At 39.7% G+C, this 21,090-nt stretch overlaps 1 protein-coding gene across 1 annotated transcript in view; it reads left to right on the forward strand.

Annotated features, from left to right (window-relative positions):
- Positions 1 to 21,090, forward strand: part of TET1 (tet methylcytosine dioxygenase 1) — a 1,437,723-nt gene that overhangs the window by 420,482 nt on the left and 996,151 nt on the right. Inside the window, exon 4 of the mRNA XM_044055524.1 lies at positions 6,274 to 6,482. Within this exon, the coding sequence (XP_043911459.1) occupies positions 6,274 to 6,482 (209 nt within the window). The remainder of the gene's footprint in view (positions 1 to 6,273; positions 6,483 to 21,090) is intronic.

A 21,090-nucleotide genomic window follows, 5' to 3' on the forward strand; every position in this document is an offset into this window, starting at 1 on the left:
ATACTAAACAGTACACAGTTGTAGTTAGTTTTCAGTTTAATCAAAAAAGGAGAGGAGTTGCCATATTATGGAAAAATTCATTACCTTTACCACATATTTTGAGCACTCATGACGATGATAAAGGCATGTTTTGTTTAGCTAACATATTAGTAAACAGAAAAATATATTCCCTAGTAAATTTATATTGGATTCCTGAGCTAGGAGTTAAAACAGCTAAGTCTCATTTAGATCTGATTATGCAGTATTCAAACGGTAGCCTTATTATTGCTGGTGATTTTTATGGTATATTGCATGAAAAGGATACTAATTCCAGGGGAAGATGGAGAATATTATCTACTGCTATAGCATTATCAAACTTTGTTAATATTCTTAATATAAAAGACTCTAATGAATTTTTAGAAAAAGATTCCCTTAGGTTCACTCACTTTTCAAATAGGCATGGAACTCAGTCTACAACTGACGGAATCTTTGTCTCAAATGACTTAGTCTTAAAACTAGATAAAGTCAAAATAATTTCATGCCCAATATCGGATCATAATGCCATGATATTTGATCTTTTTATGAATTTTAATAATAATATCCATTTTAAAAGAATTCCAGCATACACTATGAAAGATTTTAAAGAATTTTTTTGACAAAGAGATTAATATTTATTTAGAATTCAATAACTCAACAGAAATATCAAAACTATATATATGTGACACACTTAAATCATATTTATATGGTAGAATTACCAACTGGTATTCAGTAAGAGAAAACAATGGAACAAAGACTTACAGGAAAGGATAGATAAGTTAAAGATAAATCTTCATAGTAATAACATTCAATTAAAAAAATAAACAATTTACAAAGTAAATATTTAGAAATACTAAATCATAAAGTCAAAATTTATTTGGAAAAGATAAAATTAATAAACTATTCAGTAAACCCCAAATTACGTAAAATAGTTTCTAGAACTAAAATGATAAAATCTAATCATATCAATGAAATATATAGTACGTGAAAAAAGAATAAAAGTTACCAACATAGATGATATACTTAATGAGTTTAGAACACATTTAAAAAAAAAATGAATAAAGATAAACCTGATATGGACACACAAGTAGCAATAAAAATATACTAAAAACAGACTAACAGACCAGCATATGAAAATAATAAATAAACATATAACTATGAATGAGCTTACTAACCAAATATCAAAATTTAAATCATATAAAGCACCAAGTAATGATGGAATAATATCTGAACTATATAAATCGATGCCTAAAAATGTACTAAATATTTTACTTAATACTTTTCAATAAGTAAAAGATTGGATTTCGAGACAGTCCCACCTTCATGGAAACATACACTTATTTCCCCTATACTGAAATCTGACAAGGACCCAACAGAATGTATTTCATACAGGCCTATATCATTGTTAAATGTTGATTATAAAATGTTTATGTCCATCATTGCCAACAGAGTACAATTCTTACCATATTTAATCAATAAAGATCAAACTGGTTTCATAAAGAATAGGAATACTTACGATAACATTAAAAGAATATTAACCATAACTGATTATACTAATAATATAAAGGAATATTTAACATTAGTAAGCTTAGACATTAATATCGCGGTGGTGGTGCTGCGGTAGCATTGTCGCCTCACAGTAAGATGCTGTCCAGTTTGATTCTCAGCTAGAGCGTCTTCTGCGTGGAGACATGCGTGAAGGGGCGTACCTTCATTGAAGGTTGTGCATCAGGGCTGGTAACTCGGCATGTAAAAATCATCTACCAATCATTAGCGGACCGGAGTTCCGCTGTGGCGACCCCTAACCAGGAAAAGCCGAAAGAAACAAGTAAGCTTAGACATTAATAGCGCTTTCGACACAGTTAGTTGGGATTATCTTTTATTAGTGCTACGAGAGAGTAATTTTCCAATAGGATTTCAATATCTTATCAAAAATCTTTATGAAAAATCATTAGCTTAAATAAAAATTGGCTCATACCTATCACAATCTATTCCTATTATGAAGGGTTCAAAACAGGGTTGTCCCCTGTCACCTTTACCATTCACATTAATTATGGAACCCTTTGCAAATTACATTAGAGAGAACTCAGAAATTAAAGGAATTCAATCTGGACATAATTTAAACTTGAAATGATTATTTGCAGATGGTATTCTACTAATGTTAAAGGATAATTCTAATTCACTTAACACCTTTTTCAAAATTATTAAAAATGTTCAGTCCGTATCGGGTTTAAAATTTAATGAAGATGACAAAAATATTATGCATAAACTCTTAATATTACTAACCTCTCAGGAGATTTTTCTAAATACTTAGCTAGAGATGACATATCTTGGAGTAAAACAAAGAATATTAAAGACATGGTTAATATAAATTATAACAGAAGTCTTGAAAAGATTAAAAATATTTTAATAAATAGAACAAATTTCTATTCACAATGGAAGAAAGACTTTTGATTATAAAAATGATAATTTTACCCAAAATACTGTATATAATGCAATCTTTAGCTCTACCTGTTCCCAAACAACACATAAAACATTTTAATTCACTAATACTCAAATTTCTTTGGCATCCTAATAGACCTAGATTGGCAATTAAACACTGTAAACATAGATGGTATAATGGTGGGATAAGTTTGCCTGACATAGAATTATATTCTGTGTCAGCCATCATCAAAACAATTATGTTATGGACAAATAAAAACTATTCTGCTAAATGGAAAGATATACAGGAACATATTATCTTGAAGAATTATCAATTAAATACAAAATGCTACAACAAAATCTATAATAATAGTTTTCTCTGGCTATTAAAAGACTATATTCTTACATATCAGAAAATACAAATAAATTCAACATATATAACAATGACAATCTCCAGCTTTAAAACTTTTGTTTATAGAATGCCTGAGTATGTGGCATGGATATTCCTGGTCTTCCATATATCTTATACATAAAATAATATTAGCACATTTAATACATTTTCAATAAATGTATTCAAAGAAAAACAACTAATGCTCTGGTTGCAACTTATGGACAAAGAAAAAGTTAATTCTTTAGACATTATTATAAATAAATTTAACTTAGACAATGAAATGTGGCTTGATATGCAAAATTGAAAGATTATCTTTAATGCAAACGAGTTAAAAATGAGATACCTAAATTTATAGAATATTTGATACCATCAATACTTCTAAATGTTCCAGAGAAAGGTTATCTTTCTAAAATGTATAAAATACTTAAAAAATAAAATACAGTCTTGCAGTGATAAATACTGGGAATATTTTGTATCCATTAATAATTATCACCATAGTGATAATGAGAAAAAAAACATACACACATTTTCTACTCTAACCTCAACATCAAGATGGAAACTTTTCTCTTAGAAATTTCTATAGTAAAGCATTTTTAAGCCTCATAAAATACAATTGATTTATAAACAAATAGTTAATGGAGATGTAATTTAGATATACTGGCTAAATGGCAACATATGGTTTATGATTGTTAGACAAAAATATATTTAACCAACTATGACAAATTCTAGTTAAAACTGTAATTTATTACAAATTTTATATATGTAGACACCTTGTACATAGGTGTTATAGTGTTAATCTTGTTGTGTTTATTATTTATTGTTGATTGTTAATGTCTGTGTAAAAATGCAATTTCGATATAAATTTAGTGTGATATAACTTACTGAATAATCTAGTAAAAAACAAATAGCAAAAAAAAAAAAAAGAACAAGTAAAGCTGTCTTCCAAGTTAGGAACGTTAGGGTTGAACTAGCTGCAGGTTCAAATGGAAGCAAAATTAGCTTATCCGTTACAAAATTAGTATCCCAGAATGGAGCCATAATTAGTATTATTTTTATTGCTATTATTATTATCCTTAATGCCAGTGTGTATACTATTGGATACTGTTTGCATAATGCCATTGCTGTTGTGCAGTGATTGTATTTATTAATTCATCCTTTTATGTATTGCTTTGCATTAATTTTGCTAATCTTCAGATATATAATGTGGCAGTATGTAAGAAAGACACTGAAAAACAGAAGTGCATGAAGCTATGCTCACTCAAAAAAAATTCTTGGCTTTCTTTACTGGTGTCAATTTTAATCTTGCAAAATGAATGTAGATCAAATGGCATCACTGAAAGGAATAGACTCTTAAAGTGGACATATGAGCTGGGCATTATTTTCCTCTAGGTCACTGAAGTGTCAAGAGGTTTGAACAGCAATAAACATAGATGATGTTATAGGAAACAGTGTTTATAAATCAAATGTCTTCCTCCCTCTAAACATATCTTTGTCATAGAGCAATACACTTAGATCCATACCTCTCAACTGTACAAATTTTTGCAGAATGTCCCGATTTTTCCCTCATATTTTTGGTTTGTTTCTCATGAAATTATGATTTACTGGCAAATCATTGTGTTAAATCAGAAAATAACGACAGACATTTGAGTTTACAACTTCATACCATTCAGACAATTCATGCTAATGCAATACCAGTTATTCTATTAACCTTCTTAGTTTGTAAGAACAATATTTAAAAAGTGTCCCTATTTTGGGCCTTTGTCCCCCCAGTATTTATGGCTTTGTCCATATTTCTTGCTCTAAGAGGTTGAGAGGTATTCTTAGATCAGAGAAAAACAAATTAATTCCACAGGCTTAAAAAATAAAGATGGAATTAATCCACACCAGACATGCCAAGGTCTCCCTCCTTTTTTGCAAGACACATATATTGGGATATATGCTTGCAGAGAGTCACTCATTCTTTCTTCTGTAACTGTTTAGCAGTTTAATCATTCTGTTCTGAGCTGCCAAGCTAACTATAAAGAATGTAGAACTGCACAGCTAAAGCTGAACTCTGAGAATCTTGGTTGCATGACAGAGGACTGCTATACAGTCACACTCTAGTAAAGGGAACTGAAACTGCGATATTTCAACTTGCTGATTACAGAACTGTGGTTGTCCACCAAGTCACAGGGGCAAAAACAGACATATCTGCAGTGAATAAGAGATTTGTTTAAGATAGAAACTAACCAAGTTTTGTCTGTGATTAAATGGACCTTCATTGCTTAAGGAGAGACTACCATAGATTTACATGAATTGTTTCAGTAATATGGATTCCTCTGTGAGTGGACATAGAATTCATACCTGCTCCTCCAATGCTCCTTAAGGACCAAAGAACCTTAAAAGAGACTTTGTCGATCAGAACTTCTGGATGTAAAATAACTTTTCTTTGGACAAACAAATGGTGTTTTACTCCTTTCTGCTAGAAATGAAACTTTTGTAAGGGATGCTTTTTATCTCCTGCCTTATTAATGCTGTACAGAACTTTTAACCAGTGTCTGCTTATTGAGTTTTTTAATAGTGTAAGAAGTGCTGTTTTATATAAAATCAACCTGGTGTATGCTAGCGGTTTTAATTCTTAACTTAATTTGAACCTAGAACAATAAGTTTGGAAAAAGGGAAAAAATAAGCAAAGAGCCAACTTGTTCTCCACCAAATGCACAGATGATAATGTAAGTATTACATACCTGCCTATTTGTTCTGACAGTTCTATTTTTGGTCTTTCCAGTACCCTTCAGATTCCACTGCTCATGGTCCATTCCTTAGGCAGGAATGCTCAATTATGATATGGGCAGACATCCATTTTATACTGGAGATGTCCAGCTATAGTGGAGGGCTGGGCATCTGCCACTCCTGGAGGGGTAAAGGTGCTGAACTGTGGAAGATGGGGCAGACATCTTGGCTTTCTGTGGCTGAAGTCCCAGTAATTAACAATACTCCAAAAGTGATTTACTTGACTGTCTGCTGTTTATGGTAAGTTCTAACACAGTTGTTCTATCTTTGATGTTTTCTTTTACTAACAGATGTACTTTCTCAGTATTCAGTGAGAGTCAAGAACCAAGGATCCTGGTGACAGGTGTGCCCCTTTAATTGTCACAAGAATACCTGTGCCTGTATATCTGGTAGTGTGCATGTTGTAAGTACAGAAAGACAAGCTCAATAAAGGAATTGGCTGCTGTACAAGCACCTGGAAACAGTACCCAAGAGTCAGCTCATTGCAAAGATCCCTCTCAAATATCAATTGATAGCGTGGTGGTGAGCTGTCATTTAGCTGTTGTTTCCTTTGTCTACCTCACTTCTCACATGTGATGGGGAAAGTGGCACTTAATTAGGGAAGGCAAGCAAAAAGTGAGATAGTAAAAAGACTTTTTTTTAGCATTCATGAATAAACTGCTTGCTTTGCACAGGTAATACGAAGGAGCAGTGAAGAAGAGAAGCTGTTGTGCTTGGTTCGAGAAAGAGCAGGCCACCACTGCAAGTCAGCAGTCATCGTCATTCTTATCTTGGCCTGGGATGGTATTCCCCATGCACTTGCAGATGAACTGTATCGAGACCTGACAGAAACTCTTAGAAAGTATGGCTGTCCCACAAATCGACGCTGTGGAACAAATGAAGAGTGAGTACAAGCTGGCATTAAGGTATTTTGGTGTAGTACCCATGTGTGATACAAGAAGGGCAAACCTTTCCACTCATTTGATAAGATATTCTTACATTAGTGGAGTAAAACATTAAAAGTTTTGTCAGCTACTATTTAAATTATGTGGATCCCCACCATCTCCTTCCTCCCCTTAAAAGATGACTGAGCTGGCAAGATGCAACTTTTCTTATTATTGAGACATGCAGGCTCTAATCATTGTTGATGCCCATGTTTCTTTTTCCTTTGCAAAACAACTTGAGGACATTCTTATCACTGAAACTCGCCTATTCACTTTACTGTCTTTTTGTCATAACAGAAGTTAAAAATGCCATATGGACTGTTTTAATAAAACTACATTGTGACAGATTATGAAGCAATATTTTTACGATACAATTTTGGAAAGATTCTTCAATTAGAAGATATGTTATCTCTGATAATGTACTGTCAAACAACATATATATATCAGTGTCTTTGTATTTGCATCTTTTGACACATCAGGTGAAGCTAGATACCTAGAACCCCATCCTTTTCCTCCTCCTGCCTTTCTTTCTTAGCAGTGTAGTTTACATTCCATCCTTGTTATTGTTGTACCAAGAAGAAAGCCAATACTGGCATGTCACAACAGGTGGTGGATGCTAGAACTACCCTGGTATGCTGATAGATTTTACCTCTTTAACCAAGTTCTTGGCTATGTCGCCGTGTGCAGTACACTGGCACACAAGAACAAGGTGTTTAACACTTCAGTTCTATATGTGTGAATCTAAGACACTGCAAAGATCTAGCCAAAGTATTGACCTTACTAATCCCTCTATTAACTCCCAGGATGAGAAACTACAGGTCACTGGACTGTACAATCCACCCCCAGGCCTACTAATCAAACCCCAGACACTGGCAATACAGTCAAGAGCAAAAGACCAAAGTATTTTTTTTATTGTTCATTGCTTTATTAACTGCTGCTAGTAGAGATGCTTCCTAGAAAAATCTGTCAAGTCTATTCTGCAAAAATAAATTGGCTGAGCAAGGCCTACTGTGAATGATTTACGTTTGTCTTAAAATAAACAAACTGTTTATGTTTACAGCGCATTAAACCAAAAACTCAGGTGCATTGGACAGAAATTCTATGATTGTAAGTCATACATAAATAGTGGTGTTGCATAGCTGAAGTTGCAGAAGGCACAACAACAGATGGTGTTATGTATTTATCTATTGATTTAGCTATTTATTTATTTATTTATTTATGTGTGATGTGTTCACTTAAAGTGGCACAACAAGGCAGGGTACTGGGGTTGGGATTGTGCAGGAAGGAGATACAAGCAAACTATGCTTGTCCAGTCACTTGCATGCTAAACCACCAATTTCCTTCTTCAGACCCACTGAACTACCAAGGAAATCACAGCAAGAACATTTTTTTATGTGTTGGGGAAATGAAGATCTGTTTCTGACAACTTGTGGCTGCTGGGGACAGGGTTACAGTCACTAGCTTAGTATGGACATTGGTACAGGTGTAGCTAGACTGTGTATCTATATGTGCAAATATTTGTTTGGTTTAGAGTGAGCAGGACATAGCATGTGAAGGGGCTTGGGGGCTTACATACATAAGATTATCTGGGAATTTTAGTGCTAGAGGAAATTTATTTAGTTAGTTATTTTTTTGTTTGTTCATTTATTTTCAGTACAGTGCTACAAGGTAAGGAGTTCAAACAGATGGTTTACCAAATAAGCAACCCTTTAGCTGCTCAGGTCACAAGGTTCACAAACTTGAACATATGGAGATTTACACAGACCTAGACTGAGTACCCTTCTGGTACATTCATGACTAACCTCTCCAAGCCAACTCAACTGAGTCAGGCAGATATTATAGCATTCTGAATGTTCCTAGTCTAAAATGTGCAAGGTCAAAACAGATTTTGCATCATAGACTTGCATCAGCTGCATGTCAATTCCATCAGTCTGTCTTCTAGAACTTGGAATCTGACATCAAGGTAGTGATACTCAAGTTGAGTTTGGGGGGATTAAAGGAATAAATTCTGGCTAGTCAACTGCGGCACTGTTTTAGAGTGATCTTACTTTGGAGATAACTGCTCGTTTCACAGGTTCATAAGTGAATACTAGGCTAAATAGGTTCATAAGTGAAAACTAGGCTAACCAGTTTGAAGGGTCATTTTCAGCCTAGCTAATAACCCGAGGTCAGAAAACCACTATACATTCTGTCTATGAGGCAAAAACCTTAACCATTATGCTAAACCTCAGCTTTGAAATCTCCCTTCCTGATTTTTCCATCAGTTGATATATGTTCCTCTTACATGAGGTAGCGTATGCATTTGTAGTATGTTGCCTGGTGTGGCTTCTTAGTAGTAAAACCATAGTGTACATTTGTAATACTTGCAATCACCAGAAGTGCTCAAGGAAAGTGGATGAAGGTGTCTAAAGCAAGACTGTTTTTGCTTTTACCAAACCAAAAAGATCTGCACTATTTAGGGAAAAAATCTACACCATTACTATTCAGGATAAGAGATTTTCCCTCTTTCAAAATATAAGTTATTGTATTTCTAAGTGGGAGAACACAAAAAGGAAGGCATGTATGCTATGTTGGTTAAAAAATACAGAAGGCAGACTAAAGATGGCAATAGACAAAGGAAGACACTGCTGTAATGAGAAAGTCCACAATTACTATTTACTATTGTGCTTTCTGTTCCCTTTTTATTGATTGAAAGTAAGTTATGAACTTAAATATTGATTCACACTTTATAAATAGATATTATTGTTGTGTCAAAGACTTACCCTACATGTAGTGCTTGCTGCTCCCTGCAAGGTTGTGTTTGTGTCCAAAGCTAATACCCTTGACAAGAGCCAACTTTGTCAAACTGATGAGGGAGATGGGACTTTTGACACAAGTAGTGATGCCTGATGTTATTACTGCAAAAATTACTTCAGGTTGGAAGAAAGTCTGTAATGTCTTAGTGTATAACTTTCAACAGAATAAAGCTGTCAGCTGTCACTAAGAAAATGGCAAAAAACAGCAAATGCTAACTGAAGTCATAGCTCAACAGGTAATCAAACTCCTGGATCATTTTTTTTCTTTTCTTTTTTTTTTTTTTGGTGTATTCCTCTTCTGACCATCTAGCTTTCTCTCTTGGTTCCCTGCTGACCCATTCAGTCCCCCATCCCCTTGGTAAGAACCTTACGGCTCATTCATTCATTCATTCCTCGAGGATGAGGATTGATCAGATCAACAGTGGGCCTTTTGTGTGCACAAAGGAATGGAGTTTTTTTTTCCCTTATCCCAATATGCATACCTGGAAAGCTGATTAAGGTTAGGCATGCAAGGTACATACATCAGTGAGGGTGTGTCACTCACTTTTATGAGTGATGCAACTTGTCGAGCCAACCATGCCCTACGTCGAAGCCTGCACTCTCTGCACAGAGGACTTGGTAACACATGACCCCTCAACCTCTCTGCTGAAAAGAGACAAGCTAGCTAAGATGAGTCACATCTGTGTTATCCATGACAGCTGCAGCAAGTGCCTGAGCTGTTAGTTGACTCATGTTATATCAGTCATCATCAAGTCTTTATCCCTCTACGCCATTGTTGTTGGCCTCAGATTCCTAGGGCGGAGCTCCTCTAGTGATACTGCTTAGAACAGGTATTTCCTGGTCTGATGCCTTGCATAAAAGGATAAAAAAAGATGTACACTTCCTACAGAAAATTGCACCAGCTAATGATGTCCTCTTACTAACTTTCGAATGAGTAGCTTTTACTTTTTTGAAGTTTTAACCCTTTGCTTCCATGACCCAGGCCACAAGGGCAAAGGAAATATAGCACTTACTCACAGAATTTAATGCAACAAGTCACCTGGCATGTTGTGAGGTGCAAAGAAACCATGGCACCCAGAAAGAAAAATAACATACAAACAAAGGAAAAATGTACAAAACAAGTAGGCAATGCCTGAAGGCCAAGAGTGAACCCCGGACTGTGAGGCAGTGATTTTGAAACTAAGCCATCATTCTGCTCTAAATGAAAGCAAAAAGGGGCTAGTAGCAGTGCAGCCAAACTGGTGGTCCTGTTCCTCACAAGAAAACCAGAAGACATACCCAGACCTCCCATCTCATCTTGTTAGTGACTAGCAGAATGTGTAAGCAAAAGTAGTAGCTTGCCTTAGTACAAACATCACAGTGGGGAAACAGAATGCTTGTACCTTCTCAGCAAGGAACTGTATGGTCTCAACTAAGTGACAGCTGCATAGTAACTCCGGTGATTGGACAATGGAGGTTTGAATCACTGAATCTTTACTGGAAGTTGTTCAGTGCAGCCTACAAATGGTTGGGAGTAAAACAAGGTATCCACCTCATAATGAAGAGTATTTTTGAAAAAATAGCCATCTGTTGGAGTAATGCATATGTTGCACTTTAAATAGAACTGATATATATGTTTATAATACTGTTTATTCTGTATTTTTAATATGCCATTAATCCATTTTATTTTACTATTTGATGTAATGTCACACAGAATAATTTGACTTATGGTTAAGGCAAAATGTCTGTAAATGGAGCAACCGTAGAGGCTTTCTTATTGTGTGTTATTATGGTGACCCTTTTTCTAGTGAGACGGATAGCAAAGTGTTACAAAACAAACTATGTTAACTGTAATTTGTACACACAGAAACAATCAAGACAACCCTACTGTCAAATGTATATTTCATTTTGATTATGCAAGCTCATATACTGTATATGCATTTTGACGCAATTAATCTTCGTCTTCTTTCAGCTGTTCCCGTTAGGGGTCGCCACAGCGGATCATCTGTTTCCATTTCTTCCTGTCCTCTGCAACATGCTCTTTCACACCAACCGCCTGCATGTCCTCTCTCACCACATCCATAAACCTCATCTTGGGCCTTCCTCTTTTCCTCTTACCTGGCAGCTCCATCCTTAGCATCCTTTTCCCAATATACCTAGCATCCCTCCTCAGCACATGTCCAAACCAACGCAATCTCGCCTCTCTTGCTTTGTCTCCAAACTGTCCAACCTGAGCTGACCCTCTAATATACTGATTCCTAATCCTGTCCATCCTAGTCACACCCAGTGCAAATCTTAACATCTTTAACTCTGCCACATCCAGCTCTGACTCCTGCCTTTTCAACAATGCTACAGTCTCCAACCTATATAACATAGCTGGTCTCACTACCCTCTTGTAGACCTTCCCTTTCACTCTTATTGGTACCCGTCTGTCACAAATCACTCCTGACACTCTTCTCCACCCATTCCACTCTGCCTGTACTCTCTTCTTCACCTCTCTTCCACACTCACCATTACTCTGAACTGTTGATCCCAAGTACTTAAACTCATCCACCTTTACCAACTCTACTCCCTGCATCCTCACCATTCCTCTACCCTCCCTCTCATTTACACACATATATTCTGTTTGTTTTAGCCCTGCTGACCTTCATTCCTCTCCTCTCTAAAGCATATCTCCACCTCTCCAGGGTCTCCTCAACCTGGTCCCTACTCTCACTACATATCACAATGTCATCTTCAAACATCATAGTCCATGGGGCCTCCTGTCTAATCTCATTTGTCAACCTGTCCATCACCACTGCAAATAAGAAAGGGCTCAGAGCTGATCCTTGATGTAAACCCACCTCCACCTTAAACGTATCTGTCAATCCCACCGCAGTCCTCACCAATGTCACACTACCCTTGTACATGTCCTGTACCACTCTTACATACTTCTCTGCCACTCCCGACTTCCTCATACAATACCACAACTCCTCTCTAGACACCCTGTCATATGCTTTCTCTAAGTCCACAAAGACACAATGCAACTCCTTCTGACCTTCTCTGTATTTCTCCAACAACACTCTCAGAGCAAATATTGCATCTTTAGTTCTCTTTCCTGGCATGAAACCATACTGCTGATCACTAATCATCACCTCCCTTCTTAACCTAGCTTCCACTACTCTTTCCCATAACTTCAAGCTGTGACTGATCATTTTTAAACCTCTGTAGTTACTGCAGCTCTGCACATCACCCTTATTCTTAAAGATAGGTACCAAAACACTTTTTCTCCACTCCTCAGGCATCCTCTGACTTTCCAAAATTTCATTAAACAATCTGGTTAAAAATTCCACTGCCATTTCCCTAAGCACCTCCATGCTTCCACTGGTATGTCATCTGGGCCAACAGCCTTTCCATTCTTCATCCTCTTCATAGCTGTCCTTACTTCCTCCTTGCTAATCTGCTTCACATCCTGATTCACTATCCCCACATCATCCAGCCTTCTCTCTCTATCATTCTCTTCATTCATCAGCCCTTCAAAGTACTCTTTCCATCTACTCAACACACTCTCCTTACTTCTGAGTAAGTTTCCCTCACTGTCCTTTATCACCCTTACCTGCTGCACGTCTTTCCCAGCTCTGTCCCTCTGTCTAGCCAATCGGTACAGGTCCTTTTCTCCCTCTTTAGTGTCCAATCTCTCATACAACTCTCTATATGCCTTATCCTTAGCGTTCGCCACCTCTCTCTTTGCCATGCGCCTCATCTCCTTATACTCATGTCTACTTTCTTCATCTCTTTGACAATCCCACTTCTTCGCCAGCCTCTTCCTCTGTATACTCTCCTGTACTTCCTCATTCCACCACCATGTCTCCTTGTCCTCCTTCCTCTGTCCAGATGTAACACCAAGCACCTTACTAGCTCTGCTGTAGTTACCCAGCTATTCGGTAACTCTTCATTGCCTCCCAGTGCCTGTCTTAACTCTTCCCTGAAATCCACCTCACAATCACCCTTTTTTAACTTCCACCATTTAATCCTTGGCACTGCTTTCACACTCCTCCTCCGCTTCTTGATCACCAACATCATCCTGCAGACCACCATTCTATGCTGCTTAACTACACTTTCCTCAGTCACCACTTTACAGTCTCCAATCTCCTTCAGACTGGCCCTCCTACATAGGATATAATCCACCTGTGTGCATCTTCCTCCACTCTTGTACGTCACCCTATGCTCCTCCCTCTTCTTAAAATACGTATTCACCACAGCCATGTCCATCCGTTTCGCAAAATCCACAATCATCTGACCTTCTGCATTCCTCTCCTTAACACCATACCCACCCATCACTTCCTCATCCCCTCTGTTCACTTCACCAACATGCCCATTGAAGTCCACTCCAATCACTAGTCTCTCACCCTTGGGTACACTCATCACCACTTCATCCAACTCGCTCCAAAATTTTTCTTTCTCATCCATCGCACATCCAACTTGTGGAGCATATGCACTAGCAACATTCATCATTACACCATCATTTTCAAGCTTCATAAACATCACTCTATCAGATACTCTCTTCACCTCCAAAACACTCTTGGCATACTTTTCCGTTAGGATAGCCCCTACCCCATTTCTTTTGCCATTTACACCATGATAGAACAATTTGAACCCGCCTCCTATACACTTGGCCTTACTTCCCTTCCATCTGGTCTCTTGCACGCACAATATATCAACCTTCCTTCTCTCCATCATATCAGCTAGCTCTCTCCCTATACCAGTCATACTGCCAACATTCAAAGTTCCTACCCTCAGTGCTACACTACTAACCTTCCTCCTCTCTTCCTGCCTTCGGGCATGCCTTCCCCCACTTCTTCTTCTTCGGCCAACAGTAGCCCAATTTGCGCCAGCACCCTGTTGGCTAAAGTACAGTTTTGTACCTACCATAAATGTAGATGTTCGAGGATCCACATTGCTGCAGTCCTAACTATTGGGTAGTCCGCTGTCCAGTCGGCCCGAATACCAAAGTATATGGCTGACGTCGGTCAGGGCGCATTAGACTGACGTCAGTACGTCTGGGTACTAATGCGCATGACCGACGTCATATCTTCAGTCTTTTCTTGCCCCAGATGTCAGAAGACCCTGAAAAGATAAGGCCAAAACCAAAAACTCCAAACATACCTGCGCCAAAAATATGTACAATATATACAAAATTACCAGAATATAACCTCACCTACACAACCACCCCTAAACACAGAGGGGAAGGAGGGAGGGTAAATTGGACTGCAGCAATGTGGATCCTCGAACATCTACATTTATGGTAGGTACAAAACTGTACTATGTTCTTCATTCCACATTGCTGCAGTCCTAACTATTGGGTAGAATCCCAAAGCAGAGGTAAGGGAGGCTGGCAAATCATAAGGAAGCAGGAACTGACAACATGCCTTGCAAAATAGCAGTGGCAAAACCAGCCCTAGACTTAGAGTAGAGAGGAAGGTGATAATGCTTAGAGAAAGTATGCACTGAACTCCAAGTAGCTGCCTCCAAAATATCCTTAGTTGCCACCCCTTAGAAATGCTGTTGAAGTGGCAGTAGCCCTAGTGGAATGAGGCCTAATCCCAGCTGGAATCTCCTTGCCATGATGGGAATAACAAAATGCAATGCAAAACCCAATCCACCTAGAAATAGTTTGTTTTGACACAGGCTTGCCCTGGGAACTCAAAGCAGAAGAAACAAACAACTGCTGAGACTGCCTAAAATCCTTAGTCCTGCTCAAATAATAACGCAATTGCCTGTGTACATCTAAAGTGTGCAAAATCTTTTCCCCTTTATTTTGGGGATCTGCATAAAAGTAGGCAAATGAATAGTTTGGTTTAAAGCCACACTAGAAACCACCTTAGGCATAAAGGAAGGATTAGTGCGTAAAGATACCCTATCCTTATGAAAAATCAAAAAGGCTCTACCGCCATAAGGGCCTGCAACTCAGAAACCCTTCTTGCAGAAGTAATGGCCAACAAAAAGCAGTCTTCCATGACAAGTATTTCAATTCAGCAGTAGCCATGAGGCTCAAAAGGTTGTAGAGTAAGTTTCTCCAACACAAAATTGAGATCCCAAGCAGGAGTAGGAGCTCTACGTGGGGTCTTATATTCTTTGCCCCTCTAAGAAATTGCTTGAACAAAGGATGCGAAAACAATGGTGGGTCACAATCATAGTGAGCTGAAATTGCTGCAGCATGAATCTTAATGGAAGAGAAAGACAAACCTTTGTCCGATAACTCAGTAAGATATTGAAGAGCCACACTCAAATTAGGCTCAGAAATCTCCAAATTGTTTGCTGCACTCCAAAATAAAAATCTCTTCCATTTTTCTGCGTACACTTTCCTTGTACTAGGTCTTCTGGCTTCCATAATCACATTTAAAACTTGTTGAGGAAGTTGAGACCTGCTGTCTTTCAAAACAGAATATGCCAGGCTGTTAGATGAAGAGAGTGAAGCTTGACATTGAGCAGGTGACCGTCCCTCTGAGACAACAGGTGTGGAATCAAGGGTAAAGGCCATGGAGGCTTCCTTACCAGACTCCTCAGTAATGGGTACCAGTGCTGCCGAGGCCAATCTGGAGCTATTAAAATCATCCTTGGCTTGTCTTGTCTGACCTTTAGAAGCACCTTTGGGAGAAGAGGCAGAGGTGGAAAAGCATACACATGAAGATTTTTCCAACTGAAAGAAAGAGCATCCACTTTCCAAGCTGTGTGATGAAACCTCTTTGTGCAAAACTTTGGCAGCTGGTGGTTTAGTGGAGAAGCGAACAGATCTATGTCTGGAGTTCCCCATGACACTGTCAATTTTTGAAATACATGAAGATCCAGTTTCCACTCGTGGGGATCCATGATTTGTCTGCTTTACACATCTGCTAAGGAGTTCTGTGCTCCCGGCAGAAACCTTGCCTGAAGAGTTAGTTGCAAGCTGAGCGCAGTCTCCCATAAAATCATTGCTTGCCTGCACAATGGGTAAGAATGTGTTCCCCCTTGTTTGTTGATGTACCACATGACAGTCGTGTTGTCTGTTAGAATCAACACCTGCCCTGGAAGAAGTAATTCCTTGAAAGCCATTAATGCAAACTGGACTGCTAACATCTCTTTCATGTTGATATGTAGATGCTGTAGTCTGGCAGGCCACTTGTCTTGTATCCACTTTCCATTTAGATGAGCTCCCCAAGCAATGTCTGAGGCATCTGTCGTTAGAATCTGACTCGCCTCTGGCCGGGTCACAGAGAGTCCCTTGTTTAGGTGACATTCCTGAGCCCACCACAAAAATTCCTTTTGAATGCAAGGTATTATTTGAATGACAGTGTCCAAATCCTGGCAGTGCTGTGTCCATACATTTTTGAGATACCATTGCAGCTTCCTCATATGCAGTTTGGCATTGGGAAGCACCAGAATACAAGATGCCATGAACCCTAAGGCTTGAAGGACTGTCCTTGCAGTCAGCCCGGACTGAAGAGATAGTTGATGGAAGTAACTGGAAAGATTCTTTTGTTTGTCCAGGGTTAAAAGGCCATCTGGGCTGCTGTATTCAGTCTCACACCCAGAAAGCACATGTCTTGAGAGGGTACTAGACTGGACTTTATTTCGTTCACAGAATACCCTAGGCATCTTAGCACTGCTATGACATATTCCAAATGCTGTAGAAGGTCTTCCTTTTCTTGAGCCAGAATCAGGCAGTCGTCCAAGTAAGGATAGATTTGAATTCCTTTTAGCCTGAAGTAAGCTATCACTGGAGCCAGAACCTTTGTGAATACTCTGGGCAGTAGATAAGCCAAAGGGCAATGCAGAGAACTGATAATGAGAATTTCCAGCTCGAAACGCAGATACTTCCTGCAACTTAGTCTTATAGGCACATGAAGGTAAGCTTCCTTGAGATCTAAAGTTACCATCCAGTGATCTTTGCCCAGCAGAGGTAAAAGCTGTTGTAACGTCAACATTTTGAACTTGGGAATGTCCAGATAAGTGTTGAGGATAGATAAATCCAAAATTGGTCTCCACGTGTTCCCCTTCTTCGGTACTAGGAACAGGCGAGAATAAAATCCTAGGCCCCTTTCTGGCACAGGAACTGGCTGAATGGCCCCTATTTGGAACAACAGAGAAATTTGCTTGTGAGCCTCTGTTCTTTGTAGAGGAGGAATGTCTGGCATGCCTTTGAAAGGAGGCAAGGTATGGAAATAAAACCTGTAACCGTGGTGAATGATATCCAGAACCCATCTGTCTTGGGTAATTAAATCCCAATTTTCTTTGAAAAGAGACAGCCTTCCTCCCAAAGGTGCTGCCAGGCGAGAATGAACTGGCAGCTGAAAAGGCAGGTCATTGGGTCTGCTTACGAAAGGACTGACCCCTGCCCTCACCAGAAGTCTGAGCAGGGGAACTCCCTGTCCTAGGCCTAAAAGAACCTTGAGCTCTGCCCCTACCACGTCTAGACCTACCCCTAGACTGGGAATCATAAGCAGGATAAGTCCATCCCTTAGTAGGCCAATTTCTACTAAACTTGGAGGCTGCACCTGCAAAAATCCTTAACAGTTTGCATAGACTTAGCCTTGTCCTCCATTTTCTTTAAAACTGCTTCCACAGGCGAACCAAACAACACATCAGACTGTAAAGGAGCATCCAAAATCCTTGTTTTAACATGCTCAGCTAAATTCTGATCTCTCAACCAGGCGTGCCTACGAAGAACAGAACCAGTGGCAGCCACCCTCGAGGAGGCCTGCACAGCATCAAAACCACACTGCAAGGAATGTTTACCCACCTGTTCAGACACATGAACTAAATCCTGCAACTCTTTACACTCAATACCTTCCGCCAGAGCATCCACCTTAGATTTCAATTGTGAAAGGAGATAATTCTGATATTTTAACATGTGAAACTGACAATTCAACGCCCTCATGGCTAAAGTGGAAGAAGTATACACTTTCTTTCCCCATCTATCCAAAGCCCTTGCCTCTTTATCAGGAGGGACAGGATTTTAACAACAGAGGCCTTCACACCTTTAGGCCCCTGAGAGACAGTTTCCGGGTCTGCCCTAGGACTCTTAAAAAGATACTTATGAGCTTCAGGCACCCTATAGTACCTATCCGGTTTAACTGGGGCAGGAGGCAAAGAATCAGGATTCAGGGAAGCCTCTGCAAAAACATCTTCCACTACATTCAGAACAGGAGGTATAGCTAAAGGCCTATGCTGGGGTAAAAACAAGAATTCCCTAAGCCTCTTCCTGGAAATCAGAGAAATCTTGACCTTCCCATTTAAAATGCTCCCTCATGGAATGCAGAGTCTCTGAAAATGAAAAATCCTCAGGAGGAGAAGCTGAAGGAGTAGAATCATCCACATCAGAATCAGAATAAGGAGGATACTCCTGCAAGTCTTCAGCCGAAGACTCAGAAGCCTCCGAACATTGCTCAAAACTCTCAAACTCAGGTTCCACCCTAGGCCTCTTATCAGGAGGGCATAGAACCTCTAATCATAGTAATCAAAGCCTCTGCCATTTTGAGCATATGTTTCTTAGGCAAAGACCCTGAAGCACTAGGAGAAAACCCCACTGAAGCTAAACTTGGCCTGCCTCTCAAAGAAGCCTTGGAAACAGAAGGGGAGGCTCTAACCACCTTAGGAAGAGAGGGAAGAACAGCCACCTGAGAAGCCCCCTCAGCCTGGCCTACTTCCTGAGAGGATACATCCTGTAACAGTAAAGTCTCTCCCTGAGACTCCAAAGAAACTCCTGGCAGAACCTCCGGCTCCACTGAGCCTTCTAAAGAACCGACGTCTGGGACTGTCGGTTCTTCCACTCTAGGCTTTGCTGCTTTGTCCTTGCGCTTTTTGGCCGAAGCCGGCGTCGGAGCATCCGATGGCATTTTATAATTACAACGCTTCCCAAAAACTAACCTGGCACAGTCTAACCTTCTCTTAATAGTGCGTTTGTTAAATCTAGCACAAGAGCGGCATCCAACAACGTCGTGCTCAGGCCCTAAACAAGGTATACACAAAGTATGGTAATCCCTATGAGGTATCTGTTTCCCACAAGAAATACAGTTATTCACTTTTTCTGACATCCGATTAAATACTGAGGCAAGAAAAAACCAAAATATTCCCCAACGGGGTACTTAGCCAACTTTGATTCGGTCTGAAACTCTGACTTCAGAAACTTTCAGAACGCCAACCTGCACTCGCAAAATTGCTTCTGCATCGGACCATGCGGCAAAAAAGACTGAAGATATGACGTCGGTCATGCGCATTAGTACCCTGACGTACTGACGTCAGTCTAATGCGCCCTGACCGACGTCAGCCATATACTTTGGTATTCGGGCCGACTGGACAGCGGACTACCCAATAGTTAGGACTGCAGCAATGTGGAATGAAGAACATCAGTACTGGTGGTGGTCGTTGTTAACCCGGGCCTCGACCGATCCGGTATGTAATTATGAAAAGTTCTCTGCATCAGTAATTTTTGGCAGAGGTTTTACGCCGGATGCCCTTCCTGATGCAACCCTCCCCATTTATCCAGGCTTGGGACCAGCACAAAGAAATGCACTGGCTTGCAATTAATAAATAAGGTAATACTTAGAAAAGCTTTTTCACTAGTATAAATAATTTGTAGAACAAAAGAAAAAACTTAGTCCTAGAACAATTCTAAATCTGCCCACACTGAAACACTCTGTCAGAAGGATCAGCAAAGCACTAAAAGCATTCATCAGGACAAGCAAAGTTAAAAATGAACAGAAAGTAGCATCTGGTGCTAAAAAGAATTAAAAATCACTACCTAGCAGTGATCTGAATTCATCCAAAATGGCACCACCCTCTCCGACCCCAAAGACATAGCAAATATTCTTGCAAATAAATTTTGTGAGAACTACTAAAATTGCCACTAATTCCAAGGACAACCACAAAGCATTCTATAGCTATGTCAAGAATCTCAATGGCAACACCCAGATCTGCTCTGAGTTACAGCACAAAGGCATGAAAATTACAGAACCAACTGATATTGACAACATCCTGGCAGACAGGTTCAGTGCTAACTTTACCCCCCCCCCCCTCACCCCCTAAAGGGCCCATATCTATACAGGAAGAATGCAGAGTCCCTGTAATCACAACTACGCAGGTGAAAGCTGCACTCTCTAAAGCCAAAATCACAGCATCCATGGGACCGGACAACATCCCAGGCTGCGTTTTACACAAACTTCAGAATGAACTGGCTCCCCACTTAAGCACCATGTTCAGTAATAGCCTTGCATCAGGCTTTGTGCCCACTGAATGGCGCACAGCAACAGTCATCCCACTCCACAAAGGGGGAGCCACCACTGATCCTGGGAACTATTGACCTGTTAGCCTGACGAGCCTGGTCTGCAAAGCCATGGAACTCATAAACAAAGACATTGGTAACCTCCAAACTCTGGATCCCACCCAGTTCGGGTTTGTGAAAGGCAGATCATGCCTCCTGAACCTGATCGACTTCTTTGAGGCAGTCACCAAAGCCGTAGATGAGGGTAAAGTGGTTCACACAGCCTATCTTGACCTCGCCAAGGCTTTTGACACCATCCCCCATTCTGGAATTATAGCTAAACTCAATAAACTAGGCATAAATCCCTACATCACAAGATGGGTTGCCAACTGGCTCACTGACAGAACCCACACTGTAAAAGTTGCAGACTCCAAATCTGACCTCAAACCAGTGACAAGTGGAGTACCACAGGATTCCGTCCTGGGACCGCTCCTGTTTGGTATCTACTTCTCTGAAGTACAGGCTAACACAGAAGGCCTCTGGCTAACGAAGTTCGCAGATGACTGCAAACTAGGA

The sequence above is a fragment of the Protopterus annectens genome, chromosome 14.part0 (assembly GCF_019279795.1).
Source record: "Protopterus annectens isolate FY-2018-M chromosome 14.part0, PAN1.0, whole genome shotgun sequence".
Classification (NCBI taxonomy): domain Eukaryota; kingdom Metazoa; phylum Chordata; order Ceratodontiformes; family Protopteridae; genus Protopterus; species Protopterus annectens.